At 39.1% G+C, this 15,135-nt stretch overlaps 1 protein-coding gene across 1 annotated transcript in view; it reads right to left on the reverse strand.

Moving 5' to 3' along the window:
* The window catches only part of COL25A1 (collagen type XXV alpha 1 chain), a 503,516-nt gene that overhangs the window by 126,657 nt on the left and 361,724 nt on the right, over nucleotides 1-15,135 (reverse strand). Inside the window, exons 8-10 of the mRNA XM_070452267.1 lie at nucleotides 5,589-5,648; nucleotides 3,925-4,032; nucleotides 2,387-2,422 (exon numbers count right to left, since the gene is read on the reverse strand). Coding sequence (XP_070308368.1) covers nucleotides 2,387-2,422; nucleotides 3,925-4,032; nucleotides 5,589-5,648 — 204 coding nt within the window. The remainder of the gene's footprint in view (nucleotides 1-2,386; nucleotides 2,423-3,924; nucleotides 4,033-5,588; nucleotides 5,649-15,135) is intronic.

Here is a 15,135-nt window from a genome sequence, read left to right on the forward strand (position 1 = left end):
TACAAGTTTTCTTTAAAAGAAGAATTTTACATTGTTAAGAACTGTGCAATGCACTTTATAAGATCACTATATTATACACATCCTTCAAACATTTGTGATTTCAACTGAATTTCTTAGCTGCATTTTTAAAAATGAGAGTATGGACTAAGTCTGAAGAGTTTAAAGAGAAAAAAAAGTTGAGAAAAAATATCCCAGGATCACCTTTATCTGAAAAGTAGCTATATGAAATGGGAAACTGGGGCAAATTAAGACAATGATATAATTCATTTAGGACTAGATGGGACATTTATACTTAATGACATTAAGCTAGGAAGAGTAGGGAATTGGGATTAAGTTGTTCTTCCCAAAGTGTATCATAGAGCACATATATGAATTTAGAGAAGATAAGATTATAATTTTAAAAACAGCCATTTTTATTTTAGAACTTTATATATTACAGTGCTGCTTTGGACACTGGGGTACAAAACCATTTATCACTGGCAATTATAAAAATCTGAGTTGACTCTGCATACCTGGGCTCCTGAGAATCCCAAGTAACCTTGGATGTAAGAGTGTATGGGAGTAAAATGTTTTGACCATTATCCATTATAAAAATTACAGGTGCGTTCAAATGCTTAAAGATTTCCAAAGATCCTACACCTTCTGTGATCCTATAATCCCGAGAGCTAATGCTGCACTTGTATGCAAAGTTACCACAGATGGCAGATGTTTTGTTTAATTTTCACATACGCTCTTTTGCTGTTGCTTTTCTTTCATTTTACTTGTTTTTAAAAAGGAATCCACAATGGCACCCTCTGCCTGATCATCCACATCAAATATCTATCTTGACACTATAGGTCAGGAACAGAGAATTTCCAGGCAGTGGGTCAGGTGTGGTCCCAGGATGCTTCCACTTCATCAGTGACGTTCTGAAGACAGCTCCACGACGGCTAGGACTACAGCTTGCTGAGTGTCTTCCCAGGAGGGCTGCTAAAGGCATCCTGTGCAGGGAGAAGCCTTTGACCTTTAGCCTATGCACACATTTGTTTTAATTACTGGCCAACTAGTGTGTTTCTGTGCATTCACTACAACCCAGCTAACTATTTTTTTTTTAATACATTTTACATCCTGAACACCTGCAGGCTGCATGCCACACATCGCGTGGAATGGACATGATCAAGTTGATTGTCATCACTGCATCCAGGGCGAGTGTGAGACATTGTCGTCCTCTGGAATTTGGGTTATTAGTCCATAACCCTGTGTTCCCCAATATTGCTTATGTCACAAAGTAGATCAGAAAGGTGACTCCAGAGAGAGACAGGCAGGAAGAGACAGGAAGAGGCAAGTTGAAGGAATTCTACTCTTTGGGGCTCAGCAAGCTGCCCCAAATTCTTTATCTCTGGCAAAGGATAAACAAACCTGAGAAGCTGGGACCCACGTGTCTATAGGCAAGTCCAAGAGGAATCATTTCATGATCTTTTTTAATGTCATAAATTAGGAAGGCACCACTGTTTCTGGGTGGAAGCACAAATGATATTCACACCATAACTGCTGATGTTTTAACCATTAACTCTACTGTTTTATTACCAATTTGCAGGGTCAAAAAGGCACAACTGCTTTCTCCCTTCAACAAAAGAAAACCCCCTTGAATCACTGTGGGAGGTTTACTCTACTAATTCATGGAAAGTCACACCTGGTTCTTTTGACGTCTCATTTCTGTTTAACAGGCGTGTCCCTGAATTTCATCTTTCTTATAGAAGTCTTCCTCAGTGTTCTTTGTCACTTGCTTCACCTGGAATCTCCCTCTTTTTTTCCTCCTGTATCAGTTTTGCAGATGTGTTTTCATGCTATCCTTACCATGTGATGAACAGAGTCTATCACTTTTTTTGCTTGTTTATTTTAAAGGAGTTCAGGGCTTCCCCAATGACTCAGTGGGGAAAGATTCCGCCTGCAATGCAGGAGACACAGGAGATGCAAGTTTGATTCCTGGGTCAGGAAGATCTCCTGGAGGAGGAAATGGCAACCCACTGCAGTATTGCTTCCTGAGAAATACCATGGACAGAGGAGCCTGGTGGGTTACAGTCCATGGGGTTGCAAACAGTCAAACATAACTAAGCATGCGTGTGCATGCATGCGTGTGCGTGCATGTGCGCACACACACACACACACACACACATTTACCATTTTAAAAAATTGAAGTATAGTTATCTTACGATGCTTTGTTAGCTTCAGGTGTATAGCAAAGTGGTTCAGTTATCATCAGTGTTTTAGCTTTTACTAATTCTCACTTCTTTTTGTTATAGGTTACACAATAGATACATTTGTTACACACAGTATTGACCACAGCTTTGAGTAACTTGTCTTTCCATTCTTTTCAACACAGAAAAAGATAAATTCAGATACTTGCCATCAAGCCTTGTTCTCCTGGTTTCCCTGGTTCACCCTTAAAAAAGAATAATGATAATTTTATTGATGCCGTAAACAGTACAAACCAATTTCAATCTTTTTTTTTTCTTTTTCACAATATCCACTGGGGATTGAGAATGTAAATATATACTTCTCAGGCTAAAGAGAGGAATGCAAACATAATGAAATATAAAGGGTACTGATGTTCTTTCTTCAAATGCATTTGTAAACATTTTAAGATTTAATATGATGACTCTGTGTTACTTACTGCAGAAATTTAAGAACTATGCCAAGAAGGTTTTCTAAATAAAACTAGTAGGAGTGATTATATTGTAAAGCAGCTAAGGCTTTCTCTATCTTTGGGGTTTCATCCTGAGAAAAAGTGAGACCTTAGAAGACAGTTTTAAGATGAAACCTCTACCTCTGATGGTCCAGTGAAAGCAGTCCTAACAACCAGAAAATTATGCTGAGAGTCAACTTCATTCATAAATTTACTGCAGCTTTTGGAGCGGAGGTTGTCTCAGAAAAGGTTTAAGGTACCCTATATTCTTTAAAGAAAAGAGTCACTTAACACATACATAAATATGTGAATATAAAAATTAAATATGCCAAACATTAATGACTATGGCAGACTTTTTTCTTTTTTGGTTACTTTTATTTTCAAATTTTTCTACTTTGTGGATTAATATTTTATTATTACCTTTGTACTGTGAAAACACTAATGAAAATAAGTTAAAGTAATATATTAAATAAATAATTTAATTCAGCAATAAACCTGAACTTCTGGTCCAAAAGTCATAAGTGTACAAATTTTTGACCTTTTCCATGTATTTCTTTAAATCGCTGACTTGCCTCTACAAAACTAAATCATTTATCTGATGTCTTGTGTTACTTTATTATTGACATTTCACCAATCTAAGTAACTAAGTACTTAGTAAATTAGTACTTAGATCAAAGTGTTGAGATGGCTAAGTCATTTCTATTCATAAGCTTCACATACAAAGGACAAATGATATTCAGATTGTAAATGCTGTTGTTTTAACCATTAATTTCACTGTTTTATTAGCGATTACTTGCAAGGGATTAAATATTAGGATAATTTACCTCTTTTACTTTCTGTAAATTGCATAGGACTTTATTGTCTCTGTTTTGGTCCTTTGGGAAATGTTACCAATCTCCCATCTAGTTTTTCATGCCAGTCTTCCATTTAAACCAAAGGTTGTGAGGTCCTCTATGGCACTCAGGACACATGTGATCAGGCATCTCTACCCGCAGGTTTCTTCAGGCTTACCTGAACACCAGATCAGTCGCTGTTTCCAGGCCTCTCCTGTGGTTTGCATGGGTGCCCGGTGGGTTGAGTGGAGAGCAGACTCCTGTGGGCAGTCTCCTCTGACCGGTGACTTTCCTATCATTCCAGTTCCCTCAGCCCACTCCACTCATCTGACCTCCACCACCCCATCGGCCCAACTCCATCCCAATTCTCAGCGCTTCAAAGGAAACAAAACCAGTGAGAACAACTGAACCAAAAAAGCAACTCACGGGCACGCCTGGCATTCCGCGGGGGCCATCCTTCCCTGTGTCCCCAGGCGGCCCTCTTGGGCCCGGGGGGCCTGGCGGGCCTGGCGGCCCAGCCTGACCTTGGTCACCCTGTAGTAGAGGAGGGGACAGACCAACAATAACTGTGAGCGATAAAGACCCAGGTCTCCTTTTCAACACTTGAAATTTGTATTGTCTAATCCCCGTTTATACTATAAAAAGAACCCGAACAACCAGGAACCTAAAGCCTGAAGGCAATTTGCCTGCCAGCAGGAAGCAAATAAATATTCATGCTGGGTGAGCTGAGTAGACACTGTTTGAAATCAAAGCTCGGAACCGGCACTCTCAGCTCTTGGAAGGAGTGTGCATGTTATTATAACAGAGCTGGCAGAAAACTTCTGCATAACTTTATCCATGACAATGCTGCATCGGTTATATTCACCTTGCTTAATAAAATGGTTGCATTTATAATCGGACAAATATCTACTTTTTCATAACTTACAAAATTAGACATACAAGGCTCTAGTCATGCTGAGAAATAATTTATACATTACCAAAGCTAGAGAGCTTAGAAACGGGATCTGTCGCTGGATATAATTTTTAAGCTGTTTTCCTTTTTCTTCATTTAAGAAAAAATTAGATAGGCTTTCTATACCTTTTGCTTTGGGTATTTTCATATACATTTCAAACAAATGCAGCTCATGAAACATAATTTCGCTTTAGTATATTTTAAAATAAATACCCACCACCCACACCCCATCCATGAAAGATAAATGGTTAAGCAACCGTATACAGAGTAAAAATCGAATCTAAAGGAGAAATCCAACTTGAGCAAGAATAAGCACTACCTTAATCAGGCGGCGTTTAATGAGCTGCTGATCAGCAGAGAGAAACCCATGATTGATTTTAGGAAACACCATCTGATCAGTCAGGTGAGGTCAAAGGTTGGAGTTCAGAGGTGAGAGAGTTGAAGAATAGGCATCAGAAGACCCCAAGAAAGAAATAAAGATACACACATTAGACTTATAATAACCATCCAGCAAAACAGAACTGGTACTTGTGTCTGACATCAGACTCTCTGGCTCTTCTTGAAAGAACCGTAACCCTGAAATGGGATGGTGAAACCAGATTTTTAGTTAGAAATGAATCTTCATTTTTTTGCTGTGGGTGTTGGGTCTTTTTAAACATTGTACATAGAGAGGCGGGTAACCTCGAGTCACCTGTACTCTGAGCAGAAAGTCCAGAGACAAAGCGCCAGTTCAATTTTCGTCAGATTCATCAACCAGCATAATGTGGCATGAACGCAACTGTCATGTTATTGATGCCCAAAGTCCAGAGCATTTAGGATTATCTGATGTACTGAAAACTATCACAGAGCATGGTGATGCTGATAGTCTGATGTCAATCAGACTACCAAGGCATGGCACAGCCTATGAGAGCTTGCCTGCCTTTCTTCGACTTCAGTATCCTCCCCTCTTTCAGGCTCAAGGTTCCCCTTTTTAATATGCATTTGGTCCCGCTGATGGAGGTGAGGTCCTGGATGCCCAATGACCTGCTGTGTGGGATGAAAGGCGTGACTGGACTCGGCAAGCCAGTTGAGCGGTTCTTGCTCACTCTTATGCTGGTTGCAGGCTCTGACTGAGCAGGCATGGGTGCCAACCACAAACCTTGACGGTGAGGATCTGGTTACTGTGCAGAGCAGCAACTGTGGGGAAGCCTGGCAGACCCTATGGACAGGGCACAGCACCAAAACAACACGACACAAAACGTCACACAGACATTCCACCGGTGGACGGACAGAACAAGCACGCACCTAAAGCCACCCCATCCCGGCTCTAAGTCTTGCCTTATTTGACACACCCTGGACAAAATCAGATATGTGAGGTCCCCAAGCCAAGCATTCCTTCAAGGGAATGGTCGACTAGAGAACTCAGGTCCACTGGGATTTCACGTATATCCTCAAGATTTCTGGACTCTTACATATAAAATGTTAGTACAGAATGGAGATAACTATAGACTCTGTTATGAACACAACACTGTAATTTCCTTCTACTGGAATTCTGTTTACAACTCAGGATGTACATGTATTAAATCTTTTTTTTGGACAACAGTGAACAGAATTTTGCAGTCAGATCAGACGTATTCCTCCGAATAACTGCAGTATGCCTCGCAGAATATAGTCTTACCACCCACATATCAAAATTTCTCTCTCCGATCATATGATGACTCTCAGGTCTTTCCTGTCTCAGGAATTCCTGCAGAGGTGGTGGATGGAAATCTGTCTCTTATAACATGCAGATTTCATGTCAGGGGGATTTATGGTCACACTCTGCAGTAATCGCTTCTGTCACGTAACTTTTCCAAGAGAACTTGACAGTTCACACACCCCCCTGAAGCAGAAAAGTGGTTTTGAATTCCTTAACAGAGGAGAAGGAGGGAGAGATGTTTTAAAGGGCCTGAACTTTACTTAGCTTGTACTAATTTGTCCTCACAGGCTTTATCAATTGGGTAGGTCTGAGAGAGAAATTTTGCCTGTGTTCTATTTCTTTTTCAATGACATATGATACCAGAGGCTTGAATTCCAAATTTTTTTCCCACGCAGAATCCGTTTACTATACAAAAAGTGAACAACAACCACGACAATATATGGCCTTGAGTGCCTGCAAGATTCCTTCCTGTGTTTACTCCTCACTCTTCCCACTACCCACCCAAATCTATTTTAAGGATATTTTTGGAAAAAGCCAGAAATTTTCTAGTTTTTAAATTTTATTAGTTTTGGTATATTTTCTCCCCTATTTCCCCTTATTAGGAATCTTTTTTTCTTATGAGAGCCAATGAAATTATGTTTGTAGTCTGAGACAGCTCTTCAGCCCTAATGCCTTTGGTTCTCCTTCTTTAAGAGCTGGGACTTCTGAGGAAGCAAAGTCGAGGCCATCTTATCGCTTTTGCCAAATCCTTTCCGATAAGGCTATTAGGTGGCTGGGTAGTTTCAAGGTGACCCGTAGCCTCTTTTTCTTCTCCTCAAGTAAAAGTCCTTTAAACATAGACTCTCCACAAATTCAGCAATGCTACAAGTTGGAAAACAGATGTGTACAATTTGCCTTTGTTTTACTATGGAATATGAGTTTAAAATGTTATTAGATGGTTACATGCCAGCATCTTTCCATCTGTGACTCATTAGCCCTATATTACACAGTCAGAATTTTATATATAAACCTCATATTTATGTAACAAAGAACAAAAACAGATACAAACAAGAAGTCTATGAGGGATCGGAACCTTGATTAGTGGCGATAAATCATAGTGTCACTTGAAACGGGATTATTTAACAAAAATAATTTAAAATTAAAAAACCTTTTTAACAGCACACATGGTAGATCTTACAAATGTTTTGAAATTTGCATGTATAAATAAGTCACTTTTTTTTACTCATATCTGAGCATGACCAGCTTGCTGTTTGATCTTATTTTCTAAATGCTTACCAAAAAGCATTAAATTTTAGAACTTAGTTTGGTTTCCAGTTGCCATTAAGATCTAAAGAGAGAAGTGGATAGGTGATTCCTATCTCAGACAGACCCTTTTTCTCAAACAGAACATCTCTGTTTGAGGAAGCTGATTTATATTCCTCAATCATCTTAATTGTGGACATGCTGCCAATTAGGTGCTTAGAACAACATTTAAAAGATTTCATTAGCAAGCTAGCCAAAAGGACTTCAGGAGCTTACATGCAGTGAAGTAGAAAGGAAACAGGTGGACAATTCTCATGAATTCTAACAAAAAACTCACGGCCTGGGCTACAATATCGTAGACTCCATGCTTTTCAAACTGGGATAATGCTTAAAAAGAGCATGATGAGAGTGTCCTGTGGAGAGCTTAAAGATAATAATAAATGTGGTGCCTCATCCTTGAGAGTAAATTTTAATGAATAGTAATTTTTTTTTTTTTTTGGTTGTGGAGCTCGCAGGATCTTAGTTCCCTGACCAGGGATTGAACCCGTGCCTCCTGCAGTGGAACTATGGAGTCCCAACCACTGGGTTGCCAGGGAATCCCAATGGGAAGTAACTTGAAACATTTTTAAATAAAGCAAATGCTGACATAATTTGGGGTAAAATATAAACCTGGCACAAAACTTAAAAAAATGTTACCATTGGATAGTGGTAGAGAAACTGACCTTACGGGGGATACCCCCAGGTCACACACACACCCTGGGCTGACCCTGCTTCCTGCAGGAGGTCTTTGGAGGGCGAGTCTGAAATCACTGGTGCTGAGCGCTTGTCTGCACATCCAGGCTTTGTGTGACCAGAACTGTGAGGCCGCCCTCGCTGTTCACACAGAGAGGGCACTTTAGCATTACACACGCCGTTCTTCCACAGGATCATTAGTTACAGTTCTTTCTAAATAAATGGAATGGACATATTTCACTTGGGTTTGCATCTCAGAAAATTTGCCTGGTACACAGATGGTTTGAGTGGGTGTGAAAAAAAAAAAATCTGTCTCCAGAAAAACATAGAGAAAGAGCCCAGGAATCAGCTGAAATACTGAAATAATTTGTATTCATTTTCACTCCCAAAGATTTTGAGTGCTTAAGAGATTGGACATACAAGAGTATAAAACTACTTTTTATAACCCATTTTCCTGGGCATAAAGACTTAGACAACTTCATGAATCTTCCTCACATTCTGTGAAGAAGGTAACCAACCAGGACTAGGGTTCGGATTCCATTACAGGAGGAACTCTCTCCCCCTTCATTGCCTTCTAGAAGGAAAGATGCTGGTCTGCCCCAGAGGGATGGAGGACAAATACATAATTCATAAGAAATGTTGCTAACTACTTGGAAGCCATTAAATATAAGACGCTATTGTCGTTTTTATTGCGTACTCAGTAATGATGAGTGTTATATGATTACATTATAGTGAGAAAATTTTGTGTTTTGTCAAAAGTATGCAATAAGGCAATGATAGAGCCAGAAACTTAATCTAGGAATTCTGATTCAGACTTTGTCATCATGAAATTTACATGTTTATAATTTCTCTCTACTGGTTTTATAGTTTAAACACCAGAAAGCTGAAAAACTGACTAACATACAGCAATATTTAAGAAGCATTTACTGAGTGCCTTCTGCATAGTCTTCACTGTGCTAGACCCTGGAGATTACATGGTGAGTAAGACCCCAAGCTCACTAGGTTTAATGTGTGGTGGGGAAATAGGGAAAAATAAGTGGGCAGTAAAAGATAAGACGTGATAACCATTATGATGGAGAAATGGAGAGACTGCAAAGGAAATAAAATGTGCGCCTAACACTCAGTTGGCGGAGTCATGGAAGACTCCCCAGTCTGGTGAATGAGGCATCAGGGGTTGGCAGAGCCATAATAAAATCAAAGATAGGATGATCATTTGGGAAAATGTTACAGGCTTCCCTGGTGGCTCCAATGGGTAAAGAATCCACCTGCAATTCAGGAAACCTGGATTTGATCTCTGGGTTGGGAAGATCCTCTAGAGAAGAGAATGGCAACCTACTCCAGTATTCTTGCCTGGAGAATCCTATGGACAGAGGAGCCTGGCCGGCTACAGTCCACAGGGTCGCAAAGAGTCGGACATGACTGAGTGACTAGGTATGTACAGTAGTCTAGTTGAGGGACTATGTTCTAGAACTAGAGGAGGACAAATTCATAGTTTCATGTGATTTATGGAGGTAAGATTCACAAAACTTGTAGCTTCACTGAGAACATGCAGGAGATAGAGAAGCAGCCCTATGTCGCTACCTTGAGCAACAGGAGGATGGTAGAGGGAATACTAGAAGGAAGCAGGCAATTGGTTTTGAACGATGAATTCAGTTAGATGGCTTAATTTGAGGTGTTTGTGGACAGCCAAGCGGCAGCAGTTGGATATGCATATAAAATAGTCAGGAGAGAGGTAGGAATTCCAAGTCACGGAGCTATGTGAAGTTGCTTAGGGAGGTGGTAGAGAGAATAGATCTAAGAAGGAACCCTTGGAAAGACTTCAGTTCAAGGGAGGAAAAGGCAACTGCAAATAGAATTAATAAAAAGTGGTTGTAGAAACAGGAAGAATAGGAACTCTTCTAACAAAAATTCTAAACAGGCAGATGACTCAAAATGGTAGACACATATACTTGACTTCAGTTTACTGCATCATTAATTGTACTGAATACATGCACATAAATGACCCACAGCAAGAACAGGCTAACAATGGACAATATCACTAATGATGAATGCTCAGTAATAAGCACAAGGGAGTGTCTGTGAGGTTGTAGATGTCTGGAGGAAAATATTAACAATTATGTTAATTATAAAGGTGGTCAAGGGGGCCTCATAGCAAATATTTAGGAACAGATGATAAATGTTATACTGAAAAATGAGAAAACCTGAGTATCTCCATAATGTAAATAGTATCATAATTGTTTATCCAAAGCATATCATGCATTGCAGCATAACCATTATAATGGGTATGTGTGCAGCATAAATAAAGACAAATATTCCTATAAGTTGATAAAATGATTTCTAGCTAAGAGAGACCAGATGGGGAAATATTATAATAGAGTGCAAAAATATTTAGGTAAAGGAATTACTTTAGTTTAACAGCAGGAACTCTTAGAAGGCTAAATAAGGGAAAAATTAAAAGAAAGAAATTTGCTGGTAAATCATTCCATATTGTTGTACATGGTATAATCTGTCTGAATAAAAAATTAGCTGTATGAGGCTAAATAGCTACAAGAATTCTTTGAACAACCAAATAAAATGAGCATCAGAGCCTGTGAAAATCAGTATTTATAGCTGGCTGAAAAAGACTGTCTTATGATAATTATGCAAAGAACTAGCTTTCTGTAGTTAAATCAAATATTTGGCTCAGAATGTTAATATTTGTTTTTTATAGGTACTCTAAGTTCCATGCTATTGTGTTCTATCATAAATGTTAACCTTAGTTACTCCAGGAATTATCTTTTCATATGTAAATAATAAATGTGAGTTTATAAATTATTTAGAAGAGAATAATGCAATCTCTACATTGACAAAGTCATGTCATTAAGTATTATAGCTACTGAAATGTCAAGTAGGCAAAGACAAACTGCAAAGGATCTTGTAACTAGCAGAAAGAGGGTGGATAAATGTCAACACTGGAGGGTGTAAAGGATGAGAAAAACACCTGAACTATACATACTGAGACAGTATTTCCTTGGTACATATGATCTGAGACAGGGCTTTGGGAGGTGTTGTGTTTACTAAGGACATACAAATAAGAAATACCAACAAAAGACCAGACCCTCATGAAAACAGGTAGGATTCCTAAAGAATGACTGCCTGAGCCTGAGGAAATCAGAGCTGCATAGATGAGAAGAAAACAAAATAGCCTCACATAATATGGGAAATAGTGCAAAGTTAAAATTATGTCAATTTTTAAATAAATATTTTGCTATCATTGGATGATAGCATCATTACCTCAATGAACATGAATTCGAGCAAACTCCGGGAGATACTGAAGAACAGGAGAGTCTGGTATACAGAGTCGGACACGCCTTAGCGACTGAACAATAACAAAGTCATTGGGTCAATCCTGTACAGGGGTTTCTTAATAATAATGAGACAATAAATAAGGATAATGATGGTAATGATAGTGGTCAACACTCATATGATACTATGTGCCAGCCATTAGTTCTAAGAGCTTTATCAATTCAGGATCTTAGTTCCCCAATCTAACTTGTGCTCCCAGCAATGGAAGCATAGAGTCTTAACCAATGGACCACCAGGGAATTTCAATGTTAGCTCTTTTAATCCTCAGAACAACCATCTGACTGATGAGGAATTGGAGGTTCAGACAGGCTATGTGTTTTGCCCAACTAGCAATAAGTAGCAGAGCCAAGATTCACACACTGGCCATCTGCCCCAGAATCTACCCTCTAAGCCACCATACTTTCCATAAACTCTTCACAGTGTCTGAATTTTGTTCCCATCTATTCATTCATTTATTCAAGAAGAATTTATACTATTACAAGAATTTATGCTTACTATAAAAAGGCAATATTTGGGTATTGAGATTAGAAAGCCTTATCCCAGGCTTCATGGAGCTTAGAGTATAATGAAGAAAGGTAGACATTAAACAGGCAATTATAAATGTGGTTGGGGTCTCTTTTCACATACATGTTTATGCTCTTTTTCTCTTATATTCCTGCATTTCTTTTAATCCCTCAATAAAGCTTTTGGTTGGCCATCTGCTGCTGCATCAGGAGAGGTACAAGGAGAGAGTGGAAAACAAAACCTGTTTGCCAACATTGCTAGAAACCAAAAATATCCAGGAAGATACTCCCCAAACTGGAAGAGAGGAAGGAGAACTGTGGTCCCCAAGAGCAGAGGGGGCCTAAGGTTGGCTTTCCCACAGCACTTCCAACAAGGCAGTAATACCGTAAAGAAGAAATGGCTATGTGACATGCCTAGATGCACAGGCCCGTGGGAAGCCCTGCAAAAGATTTCTGTGTCTGAAATGTGGCACAGGGACAACAGAGTCCCCCATGATGCCCTGGTGATGCAGTGACAGACGGTGTCCGAAGGCCATGCAGTTTAGCTGGCTCATGCTGCCTTCTCAGCAGCAGACTGTGTGGACCGACGGTGGAAGACCAGGTGCCTCTCAATTCCCATCCCTAGGCTTTTTGCTGCTATAAGACCCTAGAACAACTGTGAATTGGTCCAAAAAGAGGAACAAAAGTGTAAAAATCCCAAGAAGACTGATCTTGATTGTTTTGTTGGCACAGGCAAATGGAGGTTTATTTTTTTTTTCCATTTATTTTTTTAGTTGGAGGCTAATTACTTTACAATATTGTAGTGGTTTTTGTCATACATTGACATGAATCAGCCATGGATTTACATGTATTCCCCATCCCAATCCCCCCTCCCACCTCCCTCTCCACCCGATCCCTCTGGGTCTTCCCAGTGCACCAGGCCCGAACATTTGTCTCATGCATCCAACCTGGGCTGGTGATCTGTTTCACCCTAGATAATATACATGTTTCGATGCTGTTCTCTCGAAACATTCCACCCTCGCCTTCTCCCACAGAGTCCAAAAGTCTGTTCTGTACATCTGTTGTCTCTTTTTCTGTTTTGCATATAGGGTTGTTGTTACCATCTTTCTAAATTCCATATATATGCATTAGTATACTGTATTGGTCTTTATCTTTCTGGCTTACTTCACTCTGTATAATGGGCTCCAGTTTCATCCATCTCCTTAGAACTAATTCAAATGAGTTCTTTTTAATGGCTGAGTAATATTCCATGGTGTATATGTACCACAGCTTCCTCATCCATTCATTTGCTGATGGGCATCTAAGTTGCTTCCATGTCCTGGCTATTATAAACAGTGCTGTGATGAACATTGGGGTGCACGTGTCTCTTTCAGATCTGGTTTCCTCGGTGGGTATGCCCAGAAGTGGGATTGCTGGGTCATATGGCAGTTCTATTTCCAGTTTTTTAAGAAATCTCCACACTGTTCTCCATAGCAGCTGTACTAGTTTGCATTCCCACCAACAGTGTAAGAGGGTTCTCTTTTCTCCACACCCTCTCCAGCATTTATTGCTTGTAGACTTTTGGATAGCAGCCATCCTGACTGGCATGTAATGGTACCTCATTGTGGTTTTGATTTGCATTTCTCTGATAATGAGTGACGTTGAGCATCTTTTCATATGTTTGTTAGCCATCTGCATGTCTTCTTTGGAGAAATGTCTGTTTAGTTCTTTGGCCCATTTTTTGATTGGGTCATTTATTTTTCTGGAATTGAGCTTCAGGAGTTGCTTGTATATTTTTGAGATTAATCCTTTGTCTGTTGCATCGTTTGCTATTACTTTCTCCCATTCTGAGGGCTGTCTTTTCACCTTGCTTATAGTTTCCTTTGTTGTGCAAAAGCTTTTAAGTTTCATTAGGTCCCATTTGTTTATTTTTGCTTTTATTTCCAATACTCTGGGAGGTGGGTCATAGGGGATCCTGCTGTGATTTATGTCAGAGAGTGTTTTGCCTATGTTCTCCTCTAGGAGTTTTATAGTTTCTGGTCTTACATTTAGATCTTTAATCCATTTTGAGTTTATTTTTGGGTATGGTGTTAGAAAGTGTTCTAGTTTCATTCTTTTACAAGTGGTTGACCAGTTTTCCCAGCACCACTTGTTAAAGAGGTTGTCTTTTTTCCATTGTATATCCTTGCCTCCTTTGTCGAAGATAAGGTGTCCATAGGTTCGTGGATTTATCTCTGGGCTTTCTATTCTGTTCCATTGATCTCTATTTCTGTCTTTGTGCCAATACCATACTGTCTTGATAACTGTGGCTTTGTAGTATAGTCTGAAGTCAAGCAGGTTGATTCCTCCAGTTCCATTCTTCTTTCTCAAGATCACTTTGGCTATTTGAGGTTTTTTGTACTTCCATACAAATTGAGAAATTATTTGTTCTAGTTCTGTGAAAAATACTGTTGGTAGCTTGATAGGGATTACATTGAATCTATAGATTGCTTTGGGTAGTATAGCCATTTTGATAAAATTGATTCTTCCAATCTATGAACACGGTATAGTTCTCCATCTGTCTGTGTCCTCTTTGATTTCTTCCATCAGTGTTTTATAGTTTTCTATGTATAGGTCTTTTGTTTCTTTAGGTAGATATAATTCAAAAAAGTTGAAATCATTCCAGTCATCTTTTCTGACCACAGTGCAGTAAGATTAGATCTCAATTACAGGAAAAAAATTATTAAAAATTCAAACATATGGAGGCAAAATAACATGCTTCTGAATAACCAACAAATCATAGAAGAAATCAAAAAAGAAATCAAAATATGCATAGAAATGAATGAAAATGAAAACACAACAACCCAAAACCTATGGGATACTGTAAATGCAGTGCTAAGGGGAAGGTTCATAGCATTACAGGCTTACCTCAAGAAACAAGAAAAAAGTTAAATAAATAACCTAACTCTACACCTAAAGCAACTAGAGAAGGAAGAAATGAAGAACCCCAGGGCTAGTAGAAGGAAAGAAATCTTAAAAATTAGGGCAGAAATAAATGCAAAAGAAACTAAAGAGACCATAGCAAAAGTCAACAAAGCTAAAAGCTGGTTTTTTGAAAAAATAAACAAAATTGACAAACCATTAGCAAGACTCATTAAGAAACAAAGGGAGAAGAACCAAATTAACAAAATTAGAAATGAAAATGGAGAGATCACGACAGAGAACAC

The sequence above is a fragment of the Odocoileus virginianus genome, chromosome 21, assembly GCF_023699985.2.
Source record: "Odocoileus virginianus isolate 20LAN1187 ecotype Illinois chromosome 21, Ovbor_1.2, whole genome shotgun sequence".
Taxonomy (NCBI): domain Eukaryota; kingdom Metazoa; phylum Chordata; class Mammalia; order Artiodactyla; family Cervidae; genus Odocoileus; species Odocoileus virginianus.